This window comes from Varanus komodoensis, unplaced genomic scaffold (assembly GCF_004798865.1).
Source record: "Varanus komodoensis strain SLA01 unplaced genomic scaffold, ASM479886v1 scaffold40, whole genome shotgun sequence".
Lineage (NCBI taxonomy): Eukaryota > Metazoa > Chordata > Lepidosauria > Squamata > Varanidae > Varanus > Varanus komodoensis.
The window spans coordinates 6,032,270-6,055,673 of NW_025335942.1; the positions used below are offsets into that span (position 1 = coordinate 6,032,270).

At 45.1% G+C, this 23,404-nt stretch overlaps 1 protein-coding gene across 3 annotated transcripts in view; it reads left to right on the top strand.

Moving 5' to 3' along the window:
• Positions 1 to 23,404, top strand: part of ADCY2 (adenylate cyclase 2) — a 67,892-nt gene that overhangs the window by 37,082 nt on the left and 7,406 nt on the right. For 2 of the 3 annotated variants that reach the window (XM_044442848.1, XM_044442850.1), the window contains exons 13-19: positions 4,907 to 4,991; positions 8,831 to 8,968; positions 12,016 to 12,141; positions 13,680 to 13,864; positions 14,971 to 15,055; positions 19,341 to 19,499; positions 21,310 to 21,456. In XM_044442848.1, the coding sequence (XP_044298783.1) occupies positions 4,907 to 4,991; positions 8,831 to 8,968; positions 12,016 to 12,141; positions 13,680 to 13,864; positions 14,971 to 15,055; positions 19,341 to 19,499; positions 21,310 to 21,456 (925 nt within the window). The remainder of the gene's footprint in view (positions 1 to 4,906; positions 4,992 to 8,830; positions 8,969 to 12,015; positions 12,142 to 13,679; positions 13,865 to 14,970; positions 15,056 to 19,340; positions 19,500 to 21,309; positions 21,457 to 23,404) is intronic. The other variant, XM_044442849.1, reaches the window with a different exon arrangement.

Genomic DNA, 23,404 nt, shown 5'->3' on the forward strand with positions numbered 1-23,404 from the left:
TCCCCCTTCCTACTGATGTTCTTTCACCTTGTTCTCGAGAAAGGAAGGAAGGAAGGAATAAATTGATCAGCATGCAGAATATTTTGGAAGGCTTTCCTTCATGGGGTCAGCAAAAGTCAGAGACAAGTCAATGGCACATTTATTTATTTATTAGCTTTATACCCTGATCTTTTTCTTACAAAGCACTCAAAGTGGCTCACATCTTTCTCCCCCACAACAACAACAACCCTGTACAGTTGTTTGGGCCGAGTGTGAGTGACTGGCCCAAAGTCACCTAGTTGGCTCCATGGCCAAGCAGGGACTAGAACGCAAATAGCCTGAGTCCCGTCCCTGCACGCTTAACTACCACACCACACATGACAACAACAACACAAGTGCAACTCACCTTGGCCTGATATGTTCCAGGTGAAGGTCCCGAGCATTGGTCACACACGACATCTGCTGGGTGGTCCTCATGCCTCGAACATTATGCTCAGGACCTTTATGAACATTATGAACATTATGCTCAGGACATTATGCTCATTATGCTGGTGAGGATGCTGAGCCCTTTCCCTCAAATTCTACTCAGTGTCCTGGCCAGATGCTATTTCCTGCCACGCCTCACTTGCCCCATCAGCCAGTGTCCAGGCACAAATCTCCTCTGAATCGCTTTCCAGCCCTACCCCAGTGCAAATGCTCTGGAGAGATGGGGGCCTTCTGAAGCAGATTTGGGGTATGTGCAGGAGGGGTGAGACAGGGACATCCTGTGGCCCAAGCAGAAGTCCCCTTGTGCAAGGACTGGATCCAGCCCTAAGGTAGCCAGCCATTCCAGCTGCCCTGCAAGAAGACTGGAGCCATCAAATTCTGTCTGACCTGAGCACTTTCCAGCTGGTCGAATATGAACTAGGGTCTCAATTTAAGAATGGGTTCCTCTTCTCTGCCTATTTCTTTATCCTTCTGTCTTTTAGACTGGGCAGGGATTGTCCTGAAACCTAACTGAGAGCCTCTGGGGCTGAAGGGCCGGCGAAAGCTATTTAAAATAACACACTGTGCAATATTTGTAGTGTTGTTCCATTACATTCTCCTTGCTCCTCTTTGGAGTTCTTCCATCTTAAATTAATCCTTCACCCAGATGATTGGTCGAACCTGAATGTGGTATACCACATTTATTAATGGATTGTAAAGTACAATTTATCCTCTCCGTGTCCATGTGGCTCAAATGCCCCTGCTGCTTTGATTTCCTCATGGAAACCTGGGATTATATGCAAGCTTTCCTCAAAGAGTGGGGACACAAATCTGGGGTTCCCTGTGGGTGGGTTGATTGTGTCCCCGTAAGGTCAAGCGACCATCACGAACGCCATTTTGGAGCCCTAAAACAGCCATCCAGAATCCAGAACAGCCAAAACATTGACATGTTTTGAAAAAGAAGTTGTTTCAGGGGAACTCAGGATCCTTCTCCAGATGGTGCTTTCAGGCAATGTGATGCCAAACAGCAGACCCTCTGTTCATTTTGGATACAAAAGTTACGCCAAAATTTTCCAAAAGTTAAAACAAGCAAGCCTATTTAACAGCTGGCGTTGCAGTTGAATTCCGTGCATTCACCAACAAGAAATTTTTAGGATGCTGTGTAGGAAAGCACTGGAAAGCACGTTCAGCCCTCTTGAATTTTGAGGGGGGGGGTGGGAATCAACACTTGTGCCCTTGATTGTCTGAAAGCAAATGACAAAAAAGCCCCCAAAGCCATTCATTTTTATAACGGCTTTCTTTCTGCTGCACCTGGTAGAAGAAAAGGAGGACTGCCATGAATGTTTATATTCAAAAGATATTCTAACAATGAATCTCTTGTGCACTCCAAGCCTCTGCACTGATTGAAATCTTTTGAGAGCTTCATGAATGTACCAAAAAATGGGAAAAGAACAGACAGTGAAATTATGAAACTCACGCTAAAGCACTTGAAGATGAAAATTGGCTCTCCACGGGATTCCAACTGTGAATAACTTGCCCTTGCTTTTTTCATTCCGATTTATATCCTGCCTTTTTCCTACAAAGGGCTCAAGGCCGCTTACATCATTCTCCTCCTCCATCTTCTCCCCACAACAACCACCCTGTGAGGTAGGTTGGGCTGAGAGTCTGTGACTGGCCCAGAGTCACCCAGTTGGCTCCATGGCCAAGTGGGGACTCGAACCTGGATCGCCTGAGTCCAAGTCCTACACTCTTAACCACGACGCCACACTGGCTCTCAGCATTTGGTGAATCCCATCTCGGCAAGTGTGTTGCGCCACTGTGGTGGACCACCGAGTGGCTTCTTGCTGATGGAAGTCCTGCAGAGGCTGCTGGAAGACGGGCCAGTTCCACATTTTGTGACCCCTTGCGCAGTTGCTCCTCACTGACTCCATAAGTATATAAAAAAGGATGCTCTTGAGAAGGTATGCAGTGTTTCCTCTTATCCGCTGCATAATCACGTTTAGGCTTAGAACTTCCAAGACTGGGCTTCCGAAGGCTCATTCATCCAGGCAGTGCTCTCATTGCGTACCTGTATAAAGCCCAGTTTGGACATGGTAGCAAGTATCTTTGCTGCAAACATGAATGGGAGAACCCAGTGCATGGAATACGGGGCAAGATCTGATTCTCAGGGCTTCCACGTGTGCCTAGCCAGACTCCAGCCATGCCGAGTCCACTGGATGTTGATCTGATTTGGACCCAGTGGGCTCATGCCTTCAATATTAACAGATCTTCACTATCTGATTCATTTACTGACTGCGTAAATCTAAAACATCAGCCTGAAGCCAGCCCTTCTCCCATTTTAAGATCTGTTGATCAATGATTATTGTTAGGACGTTGCCCTTCATTGTGAATGGTACAATCATCAGACACACACTGTTAAAGTTTAGTTGAGAATCTCCAGTGCCTCACACAAGCTGGAGCTTGGCCTAGCCCAGGATCAGCCTTGGCTTGGTTGAGCTACACCGGTGGATTAAATTCAGCGTTGCGGTAGAAGGGCTTGGCTCTCCTCTGTGCTGCAGCCCTCCGTACCCCCCATAAATCATCCCCAGGGGGCTTCCAAGTCTCCTGGGCGGGCTTTGAGAGCACTGTATCTAAATCTGGGCACCACAGTTTAAGAGAGATGCAGACATGGAAGAGGGTCAGAGCCCTGTGAGGAGTGACTGAAAGAATGGGGCATGCTTAGCCCTGAGAAGGGTGTGGGAATATATGATAGTCCTTTTCAAATATTTAGAAAGCTGCCACACAGAAGAGGAACGGGATCAAGATCAAGTCTGGGTCATTCCAGAGCGCCGGACATAAAAGAACAGGCTTCAGTTACAGGAATCAGGTTCCGGTTAAACATCCAGAAAAAGCTCGTGACTGTTATCACAATACGACAACAGAAGCAGTTGCCTGGAGAGGTGGCGGGTTCTCCCACACTGGAGGCATTCAAGATGCGTCTGGGCAGCCCTCTGTTATGGAGGCTTGAACTGGGAGTCCCACTCAAGCAGGGGGCTCGAGCCCATGTCCTGACTGGTCCCTACTGCCCCTTGTTTCTGTGAGGGACTATGGAGTGAGGGAGAGAAATGGTCCCCTTCCAGGGGTGTTTGTGGAACTTCTTCCAGTAGCACGACAACATGTTCAACAGACCCCCATGTGGCTGATGTACTTTGTGTGATCTCACCAGCTAGAGATTTTTATTGCACTGGTGGCTGTTTTGTTTTCTTGATCGTCTTGGACAAAAAGCCAGCAAATGGATGCTGCGCACAGGAAAGAAAGAAACTGCTGAGAGAGCACAAACTCTTGCAATTGCATTTGTGGAACACCCTGACACACACACACACACACACGGAGACTGGACTGTCAACTTGGTGATGCTTACCTATTTGCCTGTCTCTTCTTGCTAGGCCGTTTTATTCCATAATGTCCTGAATCAAATGGAACATCAAATTACATTAGTGATGGTTGTCTTTGCACTTAGCTATAGCAAACTCTCAATTAAAATAGAGCGCTTTTGCCCAGAAAGGATATTTCAGGCATGCTTCTATAATTAAGAAGTGGTTAAGAAAATTAGCTTCGACTGTATTGAGCATGTTATTTTCAAATTTCTGTTCCTTTTATTCTTTATTTTTGGTGGCACTAACCAGCCAACACGGACTGCTTTTATGTTCTGTTAATTTCAGAGGAAGAGTTATTTACCATTTTTAAGATCTCATTTAGTGAAATCAATCCGATTTAAAAGGGTTTGAATCATGCTCTTGGATCGTGGGGAACTTTGAGTCATCTTTTATAAAGCACCTAAAATACTTCTAGGTCTGAAGGAAGGAATATAGTTTTGAATAAAATTATTATCCATTGAGGATTATTACTTAATCATAATCCTGCAGCTATACCCAAAACGGGAATCATTACGTGTTTATACAAAACCGGACGGTCTTTTTTGGCTTATTTTTCCTCAGTCACCCATGCACTGAATGGGAGGATAGAACCATCTCCTGCTAAATATAACATACAGTATATACTTGATTTTCAAGAAGGTTCTGCCTCTCGCAGGCCCTAGTTTGGCTGTACAGCAGACTAGGCGTGTCGGTGGCAGCCAGGTTTGTTAACCAATGTCTTCCCATTTACGTGTCAAAAACAGTCCGGGGAAAACTTGGCCCTTCCCAGCTCACCTCTCTGCAAAGACTTCCCTAAACTCTCCCCCTTCCTCCCCCCCGGCCAAGCTCTGACACCAACCTAGCAGGGCAGTGGGGCAAGTGAGGTGGCCAAGCAAGGAGACAGAGGGGATGAGTCGGCCCCATACGGCACGCTCCTGGGATGTTCAAATGCAAGTGGAGCAAAGCCAGTATTAAACAAGCATGGCTGCCTCCACCCTATTTAGCTCAGCTGTCCGTGTCTGCAGATTGGCTCGTATCTAGCAGGCCCTTTTCTTACTGTTTTGCAGAAAGTCCATCCTTGGAATCTCCTTTGGAGTTGCCTTCCTTGTCCTTTCCTTCATTCTGTTCATCTGTTTCGCTGGGCAGCTTTTGGTATGTATCAAGAGCACGTCGGTTATTCCTTCTGCATCCAAGTGAGGTCAAAATTCTAGCACATGGTTCCTTCCTTGCAAAAGAAAGTTGATAAAACCATTGTTAGTTGCCTGGGCAAAAAAAGAAAAAAAAAAGAAAAAGAAAAAGAGATAGCTGCACACCTTCTTCCTGAAAGTCTGTTTACTGTTATTTGCAATCACTCAGCAAATTTACTGTGCTTTCCAAAATTCGCATCACACAGCTTTGTCATTGTTACCATTTTGTTTTTACCCAAAGATGGGCCATTTTTGATTAAACAGACCTGTCTTGCTGGCTGTACAATTTTCTTAGATGGCTTGGTTTTGATGTAAACTACCTCCCCCAACCCCCCAAAAAAGTATATGGCCTAAATTGACTTTCCAAAGTGGAAATCAACCAAATCTTGAGCTGGAAAACATTGTTTTCAAGACAGAGCTGCTTATAGTCCTCTTGATGCTGTAGGCCACATTTTAAAAAGAAAGGAAGGAATCCCAAAAGAATAACGCATTATTTCTGAGGAAAGTGATCATTCTTTTTTTCTCTCCTTAATTCAAAGCCTTATCTGATTCTGCAACTGCGTTCATTGAGCGTGATAAATAGACACCTTGGACTGAAACCTTTTTAGCCAAGGTTTTCCAGACAGTAAGAAAAATTTTCTTGTAAGAAAGGGATGATAGTGGATATTTAGGGTATGCTGTGAAAACAGAGATCGTGGCGAAGACAAAGGTTTAATCCCCATGTTTTTAAACGTTTCACAAAATATGCAAGGTTTTCTTTCACACGTGTAATTACAAAGGCATGCCAAAAATAAGAAGTAGGATTCTAATTATTTATATTCCAGCTTCTGAGTGAGGAGACTTTCAGTAATCAAAGGCTGTCACTGCAGAGGCTTTTCTCCCGGTTGTTATTACAAGCGGGCAGTGCTTCCAGTAGGATAAGCGACTGGCAGTTGGGTCATCTGTTCGTCCTTGACACACTGTCTGTACTGATAAGAGTGATAGAAGAAGTCGTGGGGAACCATGAGAGAGTTTCATGGGAAGCAGGTGATGCTTTGAGCACGATGCAATGAACAAGGCAGGACCATTTACCACAAAAGCCTTGTCCAGATGTCCCTGCACCTTAAATATGCATCAAATGTTCTTTTGGAGGAGAACTAGCCATTCTGTTCAATCATTAGATTTGCCAATATTTTTATTTTTGGAAAGCATTCTGTATTGCCCACGAACCAAGTTCTCTGGGTGATTTACAAAATGTACGCTCAAAATACAAAATAAAATAAATCGGCATCAAAATATATTCAGAAGACTACCTCTGCAATGGCTGTGAAACCTATCATGTCCAGCGTCAGACCGATGTGCTGAGCACAAAAGCCAGCAAAAGGATATAAACCATCAAAGTGGGGCAGGGGGAATTGGGAAAGCAAAAGATGAAGCGCACTGCAAATACATGGAGGGTTGGGGGGCTTTTGAAGCCCCTTTGCCTCCTCCTAAAAGGCCCCCGTGTAGCTGTGTGGCGAGCCCCTTTTTATTATTATTATTATTATTATTATTATTATTATTATTATTATTATAACATTTCTATGCCGCCCCTTGCCGAAACCTCGGGGCGGCTTACAACATGATAAAATACATTGAAATACAATAGTACATAATAAATTACCATTAAATATAAAAATACAAAAAATACATTGATTTACAAAAATAAAATTAAAATTATCAGTATAAAATAAAAATATAGGAGGAGAAAGAGAAGGAAGAAGAAGTTGCCCTGGCCAGATCATATGTTTTAACAATTGAAATGATGTTTAAATAAAAAGGTCTTTACCTGGCGCCGAAAAACCAGTAACGACGGTGCCAGGCGGACCTCTTTGGGGAGTGAATTCCATAGGTTGGGCGCCACCGCAGAGAAAGCCCTCCTCCGGGTACTTACTCTCCTAATTTCTTTCATGGAGGGTTCCCGGAGAAGGGACTCTCCCGCAGATCTCAAAGGGTGGTCGGGCATATACGGACGTAAGCGCTCGTTCAGGTAGCCAGGACCCAAGCCGTTTAGGGCTTTGTAGGTCATAATCAACACCTTGAATTGGGCCCGGGCTTCAATGGGAAGCCAGTGAAGCTGATGGAGGACTGGAGTCATGTGAGCATAACGCCCCGTCCCCGTCAGCAACCTGGCAGCTCTATTTTGCACCAATTGAAGTGTTCGGATTCTTTCCTTTGGGGAAAGAATCCCCTTCCGGGCAACAACCGCCAAAGCAGCCCCTTGGGGAAGCCACCTGCCTCACGTCCTTAGGTGTGGGAACCCTGAGGAGGGCCACAGGTGAAGGCCTTAAAGGGCAGGCAGGTACAGAACAGAGGAGGTACCTGTTCAGGTGGCCTGCACTCGGCTACTGGTATTTTTACCACTGCCCTCTCCAGCCAACGCTGAGTTTTTGGTGTCCATTGATGTCCATGGGAAGTACTGACGCAGCAAGCTGAACTTCCTCATTAAACAGAGCGCCGTCTTCATTTAGAGAGGCTTAGTCGCACAGCCAGGCATTTTCCAAGGTCGCAGACATGAATCCTTCCTAGCTCCACCACCAGAAACACTCCATTGGAGATTGAATATAGATTTTTGGACCCTTGGCATAGAAGCTCCTCCTCCCATCACAACGTTCTGCTATCTGCATGCAAAACGCGCTCTCTGCCAGTAAATTATAGCTCCTGATTGAAATCAATAGAACTTGAGGCTGGAATTCTACATCCATTCACTGGAGAATAGGTCGCATTTTGCAACGAGGCTTGCTTTTGAATAGATATGCGCAGGATTATGCCTGAAAGTGCTTCACTCTGGCTGTACCGTGCCCAGAATAAACCGAATCTGTGGCATGTGCTCGTCAGGGCTTAGCTCTGACTAAGAGAGCCCCCAAATTATCTCCTTGGCCTCTTTTTATCCATAGTCAACACAACCAGGGCTGAAATTAAGCAGCTGCGTCTTCCTCCATGACAGCAAGCTTCTCCCTGAAAATAGCACCACGTGAAATGCATCCCCTTGTCTGTGTCTCTTTAAATTAACAGCAAAAGGAACTTGGAAACGGAGGCAGAGGCATGATTTGGGAATGGCTCACGGTAAAATTATCTGGAAACTGAGAACGAAACTGTAGAACGAATGGATTAATGGGTCACAGTCTGTTTGGATCTGCTCACTGCATTTATTTTACTGTTTACTTCTGTGGAAGGAGAGGTCTGTTGCAGTCGTTGTCTTTGTAGTCCTTCCTTTTTATTCTGTTATTAATTTCCAGTGTTCACCGTGGTTTAGTAATACTTTATGTGTTTTAGTTTTTTAACACTGCTGAATGTTCAGTTAATGCTGTTTTTCCCAGCTACTCTGGGCATCTTCTCATGTGCCAAACCACGAAATAAAAATCTAGGTAGACCTCTGTACCTCCATAAGAGTCGGCAGTCCAAGGATCCATATGGTTCATTTTCTTTGGGATTAACTGCTCCATGATAAGGCCGGGGATAAAATAAGTGAGCATGCCTGGCTGGGAGAAGAGAAACTCCAGTCCTTTCCTAGTGCTGAGCTATTTCATGTGGGTAGTTAGTTATTTCCCGTCTTACAGCCACGATATTGAAAGCGCTGTAATTCATCGCAAATCGTCATTCTGCTGAGATGAATAATGAATCCGTGGGGTAGGTCTGATGAGTTTGGCTCGCGCGTTCTCGGTTTTGTTTTTGCAGTGCCTGGATATCCTGGCACTGCAGAATTATGAGTGTTCTTGGTTTAGAGCAGAGGCAAGAGAAGCAGAAATACCCACAATGTGCCTTTTCATGTCCTCCATAACATAGCAATGCAATAATAAAGTCTCAACTTCGCTCGTGTGGATTTTGAAGTCCTCTAGTGTCATCGCAAACCGCCCGTGGCCACGGATCATGCTCACTTTGATCACAACGTCCATCATTTTAACCATGGCCGTATTCAATATGGTAAGTTGAATGTGATTTTGTTTCTTCTGTTACTATTCTTTCATTTCTCCATGTTTATATGATCTGCTCCTTTAAACAGTTTCAGTGATAAACGAGTGGACTTGTACTGGTTCAGAGGAATCGCAGTACAGAAACCCTTTAATAAGCCCTATAACAATACCTTTGACTCTGCGATCCCCAGGAGAAAGTTTTATGGCAACCTTGCTTGTACGGCACATTTGGCAATCCAGGCTCTGAGAACTGATGGAATGGAATGTTCAGGAGTATTTAAACTGCTCAAGAAATAAAGCTAAAGGCCAGTCGGTCTGATGAAAGAGAAAGTTGTCAGTTTAGGGTTAAAATATCACATCGATCGAGACATTCAGGTGCATTGCAAGGATTGTAGGTTAATTTAAGAATTCAGCAGCAGCATTATGTACAGTGAAGGAAAAGTGGATTGCTATCATTCTGGTGGCAATAACTTCTTTTTAATTGTAGATCCTAAAAAGAAATAAGCTGAATAGAAAGTATGGTGGAGAGAGTCATGTTATGGACACCAGAAATTGTCTTGGAGCCCATCAGGTAGTTCAGATTCCCAAGTTCCAAAGTCAGAGACCGCTGGGAATCAGAGCTAGTGTGAAAAGAAGTTCCAGGGCTGCTTCCCAAGGTTGGGAGACTGACCTCAAACCAGGTTGAAGTGGGTGCTTTGGGTGTGGATAGGAGAAAGAAGTGGCCAGAATGCGTAATATCTTGATCGTGCCACAGTCTCCTTCTCTCAACTTTCAAAGCATGGTTCCTAGATGGCTGAATGCAAGTTTCGAGAAAAAATGAAGCGCACAAGGAGCAGAGTCAAAGACTGCATCCGTCACGCCTTCTGTTCTGCATTGGATGTCTTCAAGACTCAGGGTTCAGGGACTTACATAAGACTGAAATTAAATTAAAATGCTGTCTTGTACTATATGCTATTGCTGGGTGCCTTGAGTGTTGTTTTCACTGCAAATTTAATAAATAAGTAAACAAATCTATAAGAAATGTATATTAAGATTTAATTCATGGAAAATAATAGTTTACAATGAGACTGAGAACAACATGCACTAAAAAAAAGCAACCTTGGTTTGGTTGTTTTTGAATTTAGCATATTTCTTTTCCTTTCTGAGAAAAGACACAACACTGACAAATCCAAGAAACTAGAATCAACCAGGTCTTGTGCATACCCACTGAGAAGTCCTACGGTTTTGTTGGGACTTACATAGTGAAGTACATATGTGAAGTACATATTGGATTGCAGAACCTGTACATAATTTCCATGAAATGCATTGAGTTTTGCTCTGAGAATTGCACTGTCAGTGTTGGAGAGAAGCAAGACTCCCAAGGGCCAATCGCAAAATTAATGTGCTATATTAGAGTGACAGAACAAAGATGGAACTGGATCCATTTGTTCAAGTATGGACGATAACATGGTGGAAACTGAAAGGGTTGTATTGCTAAAGAAGTGACTCTCTCTTCTGCATTTCGGTGGACCTCCTCTTCCACTTTCCCCCTTTACTGGTGCTTTTCAGTGGACAGCCTGCCAATTAGCTTATCCACAGGCTGGATAAGCTGCCAATTAGCTTATCCAAGGAACAGGCTGCCAATTAGCTTATCCAAGGCTTGTCTTGTCAGTGTCCATGTCTGTTACCTATTCTGCTTGGCTGCTCTCTTTGCTGCTTGCAGGCATCACGTCATCTGTGACTAGTACATAGAGCCTGATTCCTTTGCTCTGTACTCCAGTTTTAGAAACATCAACTGGCACTTGGGACAGAGGATGAGGCTGTTTGGGCCAGATTCAGCCCGATTCCTTTTTCTTCTGGAGGTGTGGACAACTGGGAGACGATCGTGCATGGTCATAGCAATAACTGAACGTACATAATACTCACTTTGACAGAGCTTGCCAATGGCCCAAGCTGCTGCGTTTTCAGTAATTAGTAGTTCTGGATACAGGAAGTGTAAAATCTAGCCGGTATGAATTCAGCTGTGTGACAGGAAGCGTAATTAGAAATCTGAGAAGACTGGAGAAGCTCATAGGAAAATAAATCCCAGTGTAGCTCACATGTGCTTCTGCAGAAGTGAAAAACGGGGAATCAGAAGGAAAGGCACGTTAGGGTTGGATGATGCTTTCATTCTTCCTTGATAGGCCAATGTGGAAGCAAGAAGCAAATCTACTCTTTTCTGGATGCTTTTCAAGAAAGGGCATGTCCAGTTGATGAAATAGCATAGCAGTACAGTTGCAGATTATTTCCACTGGCACATATGAGGCAATCATGAGGTCAAATGCCCCACTGCTGCTCTACACCCATGATCTTTGGTTACATTCCTACATTCTGAGCATCCTCCAGGCTCCTTCACTTACGTCGGATGCAAGGTCTTCCCCATGCTTGAGCCCAGATGAGATCTTCCCCAAGAACTCATTCTCCTTCCTCTACTTGACTCCCTTTCCATTTTTCATCTATTCACCTCATCGTATTGATTTGTTGAATGCCTCCTGAAATGGCAGAACCTCATGTCTGTGGGCCAAATCCAACCCGGGACTGGGAGAAAAGTACCTTGAGCAGCCAGATCAAGGGATGGGAAGGGGAGGGGAGGGGAGGTCCCCCCAGACCACTGGTACAGCATGAATGCATGCAGTCATGATCTGGATGTCAGCGACGCTTGACTCCTTCCAGAAGAAGGACTTCCACTCTTTATTTTTAGCTTGCTTCCGGATGGTTTTACTCCAATTCTCGGGTAGCACTCAGGACAGCATAAAGCACGTAAACTTCATTATTTCCTTCCGCCTATTAAAATAATGGATGGCTCCTCAGCAGAGCAGTGTGTATAATGGAGCAGTGTGTTGGGTGTGTGTGTGCGGCGGTCAGCCAAATAGCTTTCTGCCGTTCACAGTGGGAAAATGAGCGAATATCAAAGCGAGTGCCGCTCCACTCACGCTTCAAAGAACGCATCTGTTTGCATGCTTCGGGGTGCTGGATTTCTTCTCAGTACTCTGTGTGCTTGGTGGAGACCCTAAGAGGTTTCCTCTTTGTTTGTTCTAGTTTTTCTTGGACGATGATGACGAGGTGATTGAGTTTCTCCCTATCCTTAATTCATCCAATGCAAGTTCGCTTGATTCCAGTGAGCAGACGCTCTGGTATATTCAAAGCAACCATTTCTTCCTGCCAGTAAGTTTGGACCGTATTTGTTTCCGGCTTTCAGAAGTGCCAGTGGGTGCTCCTCTATTTGCACGCACTTGTGACCATTTTCCTGCCACTGCCCACACACTGGCATTGGGGGTACGAACGTTTCCACTCACAGAGCTACTCTGACAACCTGCTTACCAGCCCATGCAGAGGACGTTTCCCCCAAGGAGAACCTGAGGAGACTTCAGCTTGGAGCCCTGCATTGAGCAGGTGGTTGGACCCAATGGCCGTGTTGGCCCCATCCATTTTGATTATTCCAAAATAGGGCTTCGAATCTCAGCAAGAATTTACCTATTGTTGCTGAGAAAAATCTTTTTCCATCCCACTCTTGCCCAGCCACTGGGAGCATCAATGTGAGCTCAGCAACAGCAGCAAGTGCGAGGCAAGAAGCAGTTGATATTTGTGTATTTGCTAAGAGAATTGCGGTGCTGTGTCTCCGTGAGCCCAGCTCTGGGACACTGCAGGTGGACGCGCTTCAAAGGCCAGAACAAAGGGGTCTTCTAGGTCCGTCTCTCTCAGATGTCTCCCGGCTGGGAACAGGAATGCCACAATTATTTGGGAAGCAGTTTTACAATCGGATCACAGTTCCCATCTTTTCACTGTTACCACCATGATGTGGTACGAAACCACAGAAGAGCAGCTTCCATTGTGGGAGTGCGGGATGGCATCAGTTTTAATGGTACATACCATGCTGAGGATGGGAAATCCCTATATATAGAAAATTGGTCAGGGAGAAGGCAGGGCAGGAACTTCACTCAGATACGTATTTTTATATGTAGCTGGGATATTCGCTCCTGCCTAGTGGTGCAGCCCAGACACAAATTTAGCATCACGGTGAGAATTCAGTCTGAGTCACTAGCCTGGATCTGAAACAATTCGGATGCTTCAGTTGGTGCAAAATAGAGCAGCCAGGCTATTGAAAGGGGCTGGCAGACGTGGCCATATAATACCAGTTCTGTACCTTCTGCACTGGCTACCAATTGACTTGCTGGTCTGATTTAAGGTGTTGACAATAACATATAAAGCCCTAAGCAATGTAAGGCCTGGATGGCTAACGGGACGTCTGCCCAGTCCTTGAGATCTTCTCCAGAGGTCCTTCTCTGGGAGCCATCCTTGAAGGAGGCGAGGAGGGCCATTAAAGGAGAAGGACCTACTCAATGGTGACACCTCAGCCGGGGAATTTATTTATTGTAAGCCCTCCCAAGACGTTTGTAGGTGATGGGAAAGAAAAGCTTTTAATTAAGAAATGAAATAAATAAATATGCTCCCAGAGAGGTTCATCTGGCACCACCTCTTTATCCTTTCCCGCTCCAGACCAAAACGTTTTTATTTAACTAGTGTTTTAATTGTCCATTTCAACATATATCTGATTTAATTATATTTTAATCAAGTACTGTTGCTTCTTCTATGGCTTTTACACCTAGAGATTTTCTATGGAAATGTAGATGGAACAGACATTTTTTGAATAAGAAAACAAGCAACCCAAAACCTCACGAGGGTCGGTCTTCCTCTTTTTCTAGTACTTTATCTACAGCTGCATCTTGGGTCTGATTTCCTGCTCCGTGTTCCTCCGAATCAGCCATGAGCTGAAAATGGCGATCATGCTGGTGGCGCTGGTGATCTACAATGTCATTCTTCTGCACAGGCATGGCTCCATGCTGGACAACTACAGCAAGTTCCTCTATGCGATGGCACCTTTGAAAAGGTAAGCCGGCCACTCCGCCCTTGGCTGAAGAGCCGCACGAGGCCAGGCTAGAGATGTGCAAGGGTGAAATCTAGGCTCCACCTTCTGCATGACAAAAGATTCGCTCCTCCTTGGAGTTGGACTCGCGAAAGGACTATTACATTTTGTCCGTGTCGGCTCAGGGCGAGCATAACAGAAATCACAACATCAACCAACACAGGCTAAAACAATAATTCAGGGCAAAAATGAACGTTCATGGTTGCAGAATGAATTCGGGGTGTTAGTTCCCAAAAGAAGAGCTTGCAACCTATGCAGTCCTATGCCAGAATGAATTGGTTGGTCTTCCGAGAGCCACAGGACTCTTTGGTCTTCGTTACTTTAGGAATCGCGAGCTCTTTAGGTCTGTAGCGCTGGCAAATCAATGCCTTGTGTCATAAATACTGTTCTTATATCAGCAGCTGTAAGAGCAGGCATTCCACACTAAGAAAGTAATATATTTTCCAGAAATGGGGTATTTTTACTTGGAGCACTGAAAGGTGATTGTTATTTGATACCTGCATAAAAGGAGGCACGTGAAGAAATAAAAGTCGGAGGTTTCTGCTGTTTTTGACTCATAAGGCCGTATCATTCTTCTTGCTTTCCCTTTATAGCAGCTGTCACCATTGTCTAGATTCTCGCTGCTGTAGCATGAAGGGTTGGGTGGAGGAGCCCCAGAACATGTAACACACTCTCAAGTCAAAGGGAAGGAGTTGGCCTCGGGCAGCCGATTTTGGTGGGTGTAAAAGAGCAGCAAATTGCCCATTTTACTGCCAGGAACGGGAAAAGGCAGTTGGGATTTTTCGTGCTGGCTGACTTTACTAGCCCTAGGCTGATGCCCCTTGGTGGAGGCCCAGCTGAAGGACAACATTTCCAGCTGCTCCTTCCACAGAAAATCTCTTGACTACCCTGGCCTCTTCGTGCGGAGGGTTTCCTATGTTCAGCCACAAACCCCACGATCAGTGTCAACCCAGAATACGCCGATTTGACTTGATTTTGCCAGTGGTACAAGATGGTTCTTTGCTGTAATGTTAGGCAAACGTTCGTTGGTCCAGCCGCCTTCTTTTTGACTTGTTCCTTTGTTCCCACAGGCCAGGAATCCTGAAAGATTTGAAGACAATGGGCTCAGTGTCTCTCTTCATCTTCTTCGTCACATTGCTGGTACTCAGCAGGCAGGTAAGAACCGCACCTTCCGAAGACGTTTGTCTCGTTTACAGTTCGCTCTGAGCTTTGCTTAAGAAGCTGCTCCCTGTCTCTCTCTTTCAAAGCATACACAAAACACACAGAAACGCTTACATTAACTTCACACCACCTCTCTTGTTAGAAAACTGTTTTGACATGACGCCCAATTCTCTGGAAGAAAAAAAATCACATTAGCACCACATATTTTCTAAGGCGTTCAATGATTAGCCTTCTTTTGTCATTTTTCCTTATTTTTTTCTTTTTGTACCTCCATCCCATGAAGTTTGTTTCAATGTTTTTTTGCAGCTGCGTTTGCTTGCATGCAATTTCCTTTTCCTGAAGTCGCTTGACTTGTTTCTAGCAATATAACCAAGCAACAGGGCAGTTTTCTACAGCATCTTGAACATATTCTGCACGTCGAGTAGGGGATGATTTGTCTGACTCAGAAATAGCTTCTTCTGGTCCAAAGAAATGTGTTGCCCAATTAAACGGAGCCCTCCAAATGAAATCAACAGATTAAGCAAGTTCTCTTTTATTGCGCGACACACGGCAGAGATGGAGGTGGCAAGAAGGGTGTGCCTGCCATGTGGATAGACATACATGAAAAAAGGAAAAATAATACTGTCTTCATGAATTTTAATGTAGGTGGAATATACTGCTGATTATAAAAATGATTGATCTGCTTTTTAAAACTGATTTTCAGGGTGTTGCGTTTTCCCGTTATTTTACATAGGAATACAGATATTTTCAAGCATTCTAAAAGAGGTCTTTAAATATAAATTCAATATTGTGTTTGCACTATCCACTTCCCTACTAATGACCAGTTAACTGCAGCAATTTGACCAGACTGATTTTGTGAGAAGGCTGTTTTCGTATTACGAGGACCGGGACTTTTTCCCTTTATGGGCTCTGCTGGAAAGAGCAGAGAAATAAAATGTTTGTTTGGATTCATTCAATTAGCCTTGGGTGATAATGAGGCCCTGAAAGGCTACAGTGCTAATTTTCGTCATAAATATGGATTTCAGCAAAGTGTCTTACTGCTGTGTTCTGCATCAGGCATTCCACTTCTGGATGAGGAGCCCATGCAAGGAGAGCAGGACTTCCTGTTGGGTATCTCCAGCATCTGGATACTGCCAGATGCTGGGTATCTAAGAAGAGGTACCACGACCAACAGTCATTAAGCTTTGTCCAGTCCTTTCCTGAGGCCGGCTGAGTTCGCCACGTTTGGCATCATGGATTTCCTAAGCTAATTACGCACAGCGTTCATTCGCCATCCTTCAACCTATTGTCCGTCAGACCCTCAAGCTGATTAAGAGGAGGGAGAATGAGAATGTAATAATGCTCTGAATAGTGTGGAGCGAGGGAACTGTCTTTCTCTCTTGGTCTTCGTAGCACACGTAATATCCTACCTTTCCATGATACGTTGGCTTAAACCAACAGTGCCTGCCGGCCCCCCCGGTGTGATTACAGATTTGCTGCCTTGCTCTGAATTATTGCACTGTCGAGCTGTGAGGAATCCTGGCCCAGCCAGCAGGAACTAGGCGAGGACTGGGAGGCTGTTAAATCCATCCAGATGTTGCTCTCCTGTGGTTAGGGCCAATGTGGTTCTTGTGGCATGTGGCTTATTCAGATCTCTCCATGCTACCACAGAATTATTCATGCTGCAATGAATTTCGGGAAGATTTGCATCGCCTTTCATCCTTAGCTGGGGGCTTGGGTTAAGCAACCTGGATTTTTCAATATGGTAACTGTGTTAGCGTTCGTCAAAACCTGTAGCCTTCGATTCTGCCCTGGTCCCCAACCTTGTCACTGGTACCACCATTGCATTGAGTTCTGCTATTGCTAAGATGGTTCATGATACATTACTAATTAATGTTTAATTAAAGTTAATATGTAATGTTTGTGACATCACTGATTACAAGGCACACCTGTATGGGGTTAGATCAAGATTTACACTGGATCCATCATGCTGGTGGAAATAGACTTCTCCACTTCTTCTGGCCTTCAGCCGATGAAAACATTCCTCAGAGAATCAGGAGACCCTATGAACGGGATGAACCATGGTATGGGAAGGAAAGGGGACCCCTAAAACATCCCTACAGGCAAAGACAGAGCCCTCTACTCACAGGAAGTCCTTTCCTTTTGTGGAAGGCAGGTCCCAAATCCAGCTTACATCCATTTTGGACCTTCCCCTGAAAAGTTTTACTTCCCTTATTTTAAAGTGCTGACACATTCTTATGCTTAATGATGATTCTTCATCCTCATTATACCCATCATATAATCCACCATCATTATCCATCTGTAATTTGCTTAGAGAGTCCTTGGACTAATTTAATGTGGAATATAAGTTGGTTAAATAAATAAATGATGGGCATAAAATCAATAGCCAATGTGATACACAAGCGTATATTAGAATACTAAGATTCAGCAGGATGTTAAAAGTTGCCTAAATAGGCAACTTTTATGCTCTCACAAAACTGGCAAATAGTAAGTTAATAATTAACCCCTAATTAACCCATGATTTGCTGCCATGGCCTTTTTGAATCTTCAGCCCCAGGTTAGAACAAACAGTGGTTGCTATGCGGCATCCGTACCTGAACACAATGGATTAACTGTGGATTAAACAACCCCCAATTAATTTAGCTACTAATTGTAGACTACCTGTGGGTTGTTTAATCCACACTAAACCTCAGGTGTCTGGTTTTGGATGCATGTGGCAACCCCCAATCAGGGACTGAATATTCAGAATGACTGCAGCACATACCATGGCAAATTCAGGCCTAATTAACCCATGTTTTGGTTTAATTCCCTCTGTGCCAAGGATGGTATCAATTCCTGGTGCTTTGGCTAGGTGACTCTGATTTTGTACTTTTTGCGTTTCCATGTACCATGTATTGTTCTAGCATGATGACTCTCATTCACATGAAGCGAACTCTGACGTGAAGTGCAGGGCTCGAGTTGGAAGAGGACTCGGGCTTCACCCCTGCTTTCAAAGGGCGCAGGGGAGTGCAAAAAAAACCACAGGATTGTGACACCCACCTTGAAGCCAGAAACCAGGATCAAAGACTGTATGCAGTCCTATTCTCAATTTCCGAGATAAATCCTGGTTTGGTCCCTCTACCCGTGGCGGGGGGCAAGGGACAGAAGAGAGGGCTTGTGGAGGAAATCCAGGACTGAAAGCTAGCATGCATTTTCAAGGTTTCTGGCTCAACTGCAGAGAATGCAAAACGATCTGGGTTCTAGTCCCTGCTCTGCCACGGAGCCAACTGGGTGACTTTGGGCCAGTCACACTCTCTCAGCCCAACCTGCCTCACAGGGTTGTTGTGGGGATAAGATGGAGGAGGAGAATGATGTAAGCTGCCTTGAGCCCTTTGTAGGAAAAAGGCAGGATATAAATCGAAAAATAAAAAAAAATAAAATAAAATGCCTTCCAGACCAAGGTCTCTTGGGCACGGCAGCGCCTCAGTTCCTTGTAAGCAAATGCTTCAAGGCAAAGCTTGTGTTGACATCTGGCAAATAGAGGGAATGCTCTGACTCAGAGTTTGCTCTCCCTCCTTCAGCCAGTGGACAATCCCGTTATAAATTAACCCGGCTGTCAACACCACTTCTGGGTCTTTATTGCTGCATGCACCGTGTTGCTAACCGCTGCGCCTCGTTCCACCGAGTGGGACCCACCTGGGAGTCTCCCCGTGCCCTCTGGGCCTTGGAGCTGAGCTCCCCTGTAGGCCTTCTCCCTCTTGGATGGACAACCCGGAGCAGAGCTGTTGCCGCCATCTTTTTCTTGCCATGGTTTCATCCTTCACTCTTCCAGTTCCCCCTCACTCCCGCGTCTTGACCGAGGCTTCTTCCATGCACAAACATTTCCCAGGCTTCTCCTCCCTGCCACTGTTCCAAAAATGGCTGCAACGTGGTTGAGATAAGCCTTCCCTTCTCCCCTCCTGCCCCAGGCTGCCCAGGTGTGGCCTCCCAATGTTTTGGCTAACAACTCCCACCAGCTTTAGCCAGCCAGCAAGGGATAAGAGTTGTAGGCTGAAACATGGGGACAGGGACTCCTGGTCTAGAAAAATTATCCTGCTCATTTTAAAACTGGGGCAATCGGGAGCTAAGTGCCCCTTTCCACCATGGTATTTCCAGCCCCGTACAGTCGCTGTCCACAGCAGAGTCCGAGCGATCCTGCCCCGTGACGTTGATTTGTGTGTGCGTGATTTTTCTCTCTGAAAACCATCTGCTAGGACAACATGCCTATTGGTTCTTTACTTCTGTGTCCTCTTTGTAACAGAATGAATATTACTGTAGGTTAGACTTCCTGTGGAAGAACAAGTTCAAAAAAGAGCGTGAGGAGATTGAGACCATGGAGAACCTGAACCGGCTGCTTCTGGAGAACGTGCTGCCTGCTCACGTGGCCGAGCATTTCTTGGCCAGGAACCTGAAGAACGAGGTCAGTCCGCATCATGGCTCCCTGTCAGTGTCCCAGGAGAAAGCCAAGCAGGGCTATACGTACTTCTAGGTCCGTTTTGCCTTCCACTGAAAGCGAGAATTGATCAAGCAGCTTGCCTCCAAAGCTGGTTTGAGTTTGCAAGAGGAAGGCATGGGAGAGGTAGATTGTGGCAGGTTTTGTCTCTTGTACGCTGTGCCAAGCAGGGAGGCACTCCCAGGATGCTGCTGAGGCAGTTTATTCCCTGCAGAAAGATTACTGCAGCCGTGCATGTCCCATTATTAAAGCAATGGTTTTTGGCAAAGGAGACAAGCAGCAATAGCTTTTGAAATTGCATCCACTCCCCAAAACAAACAGCAGGTCTTTGGAGAACCCCCAGTTCCATGGCTCCTTCTTGCAACCCATTTCAGAATACCAGATCTGCATCTTTGCTGACGACAACGTTCCACTCAGAATGACATTCCTGCCAGCCTCCGCTCTCTGGCCTGGCCAGAACAAAAGAACAGGCTGTGTACCGACTCTTACCAATCTACTGAACAAAAAGATGGCCACTTGACAGCTGTGTCAGTGCTCTGTGTAGAGACGGATATGAAATAAGCATTCACCAGGGCCCTGCTGGGGACGTGGTCGCCCAGGCCAGATGTGCCTGCCCCCGTTCACAGGTCTGTCGCTGCACACCACCTTGGAAGGGGATTGTTTCTAAGTGGTACGGTAGCTGCCCAAATCACAGTCCGTTTGGCTGATTCGGACAACTGAATGTCCATATTTACTCTCCCTGAACCACTGATTCATTGCAGCCTCAGCGCCCCGCAGCCAGAGCTCCATCATCAGGGAACCTCTGTGCACACAGCAGTTGTGCAAAGATGCAGAGAAGCATAGGCAGAACTGTGTCTTCCATTACAGCGAGCCGAGAATCGCAAGTGCGGGAACTCTGTTGGTAAAACTGGAACAAGCGTGGGATCAGAAATGCATCTCCACTTTCCCTGTGCTTAAACAAAGTTGTGATGATAAATAACTTCGATTCTCTTTGGTTATGGCATTTTTCTTGTTCTTACATCTGGATTAAAACATGAAAGGAAACAGTGTCATGTTTGTCCAAACAATCGTCTTCAAAAAAATAGCAGAAATCTCTCCATTCCATATTCTTACTTTCAAGATTTCATAACCTTCTTTGGCAAATCTCTCTCCTGACTATCAATGACAAAGGTTCTGTGTACCACAGAGAAGTTTACTTAGATGATTGTTTTAATTTAATAGAGGCACTTCAGCATCATCTCATGGAAGACTGCAGGAATGTTTGGAGTCCAAGCACCGAAGTCCTGCATCTCCAAAACCCATGTGCCTCCCAGCCCCTTGGCAAAGGGCACAGAAAACATGGGGCATGTCGTGCTGGTGCCTCAACCTCTTCTGCTCCCTTCCCTGGTGCAAATTCCATGGGGCCAAAGATAGGTGTCTGGGTAAAATTTGGGGCGTGAGATGTGTAAGGAGTGGAAGGCACAGCTGCAGGTCACATTGTGGACTGGATGCTCATAGGTCTCCAGGTTCAAGAGGTTTGGAAGCATCTGCCATGGGGACGACAGGGCTGCACTGTAAGCAGAGTAATTAGGTAGCATTGATGTTTTACGGATGCAGCAAGGAAGCTATTCCTCATATAGCAACGGTAGCAAAGAGTTGAGAAGTTAAACCCGAGTTCCAAGGGCAGCTTCGTATCAGCCTTCCTTTTCCTTTCCTCTCTTCTCTGCACTTGATTTTATGAATGCCCTCCGTTGAGAACATTGTGTAACAGGGCCTTTCGTCCCTCTCGCCTGCGCAGGATTTATACCATCAATCCTACGACTGCGTCTGTGTCATGTTCGCCTCCATTCCAGATTTCAAAGAATTTTATACAGAATCCGATGTCAACAAAGAAGGCTTAGAATGTCTCAGGCTTCTAAATGAGATCATCGCTGACTTTGATGATGTAAGTACATCGTGTATTCGGCTACAATGCGAGCAAGAAGCGAAGTCGCTGCAAAGTTATGATGGGCACAGTCCAACTCTGATTTAAGTGTGTCATCCCACCGGAATCGATTTATTATGTTCTGCGTGTTTGCATTGTAAGCACAAGGCCTGTTGATCATTTCGGGCCGTTTCCTAGATTAATAGGTTCCAAAGAGAGCATTCCATGTTGGTTTCAGCATATCGAGCGAGCTCATACCAGCTAAAAGGAAGTTGCACCCGAAAATTGTCGGTCAGGTTGGCAAGAGCTGGTTCCACGGAAGTAGAGGGTAGATGTAGGAAACAGAGGGGTGGGGAGAGAGGACAAAACAAGGGTGGTTTGTAGCCATCCCTGCTCCTATTAAGTATAACAGAAAGAAAGATACAGCAGTGGAAAGAAACAAGTAATGTCGTGTGCTCAGGCAGAGCATAAAAGCTGTCTGAATAGCAGAGATTCTGCACTAACGCTGCAAGCTGTCCAAACAGAGAAGCGATAAAACAAGTGGAAACTTTTGCTGGAAAGCAACAGTTCCTTTTAAAAGCCCAAAGAGTTTGTTCGTCCACACTGGGCCTGCTTTGTGCCTAATCGTGTTTTTCTAGCTCCAAAGGAGCACCACAAATCCCGTCCGAAGTAGCACCCAAAGAACAGGGCCACAGTCGTGTGGATTCTCTGTCAACTGTGTGGACGATCCTAGTGCCGGTCTTCTTTAAATTTACTGTGATTTCTCCAACAGCCCTCAACAATTCTAAATCGGTGGTGTTAAATCGTGCCTTTCAATTAATGGGATCATTTGTTTATTTATTTAAAACATTTCTGTCTCGTTCTAAATGAGAAAAATGTCCCAGGAGGGCTTACAAAATTTTTGACAATTAATAACAACAACAAATAATAACAAAAATTATATCAATTAATAACAACAATTAATAACCCCCATAAACAGCAAAAACATAATCTTAGAAAAAGTCCAAATCAAAATCAGAAACAAAGGCAAAAACAAAAAGTGACTGGAAGTTTAAACCAATTAAAATTTCTAATTCTTAAAATGATGGGTAAATAAAATGGTTTTCACCTGGCGCCAGAAGGAATATAAAGTTGGTGCCAGCTGAACCTCTCTGGGTAGGTTCCAGAGACTGGGTGCCATCTCTTGATGGTGGGGACTTTTGAAGACAAACCCCATTAAGGATTTTATCGGGTCATCTGTGGGAATGAACAAAACAGGAATCCAGAGCCATCACTGAGAGATGGTGGATACCAGATGCATCAACAGAAAAACCAAATTCCTTAGCTAGCAAACAGGATTACTTCAATTGTCTGCCTTCGCTTTTGTGACTACACAGTGATTACAGAACTATTTTGATTTATATGTATTTTGACTTTTGCTGTGGAACATGGCCTGAATCTAAATTGAACAGCCAGCACGCAGTATATTCTTTCAGAAGGATAAGTGTATTTTTCTGCAGTGACTGTTTGGGTTTCTCTCTTGTTTTCCGGTTGTTTGCTTAATACGTTATCTCGGCTGTGGTCAAGAGCCGAAATGAGTCAAGCCAATAGTCAAAGCATCACTTGCTATTTGTGTGCCAAAATATGCAAAGCTTCAGAACTGGCTGCAGAGCTGAACAGGTCCTGTTGTGCATCTTTGCAGCTGTCACCAAAGACAGGGAAACAAGGAGGAAACGCGGCTTGGAGTTCTGGGCGAATTTGTGCCTCTTTTCGCTCATCAGTCTTGCGACCCAGCCTCCTTTCCGCACGCGGAGCCTCGTTGAGTCCTTCTGTGGCCACAGAGGCCTTTTGTAAGGGGTAGGAGCAGGGGCATCCTCGAGGGGCCTGAGACAAAATACAAGGCAGGTGGGGTCACTCGTTTTTTTGTCTGAACGTGGGCCAGCCCTTCGCCAGACCAGCAGTGGCCTCCTGGCATTGAAAGGAATCGTCG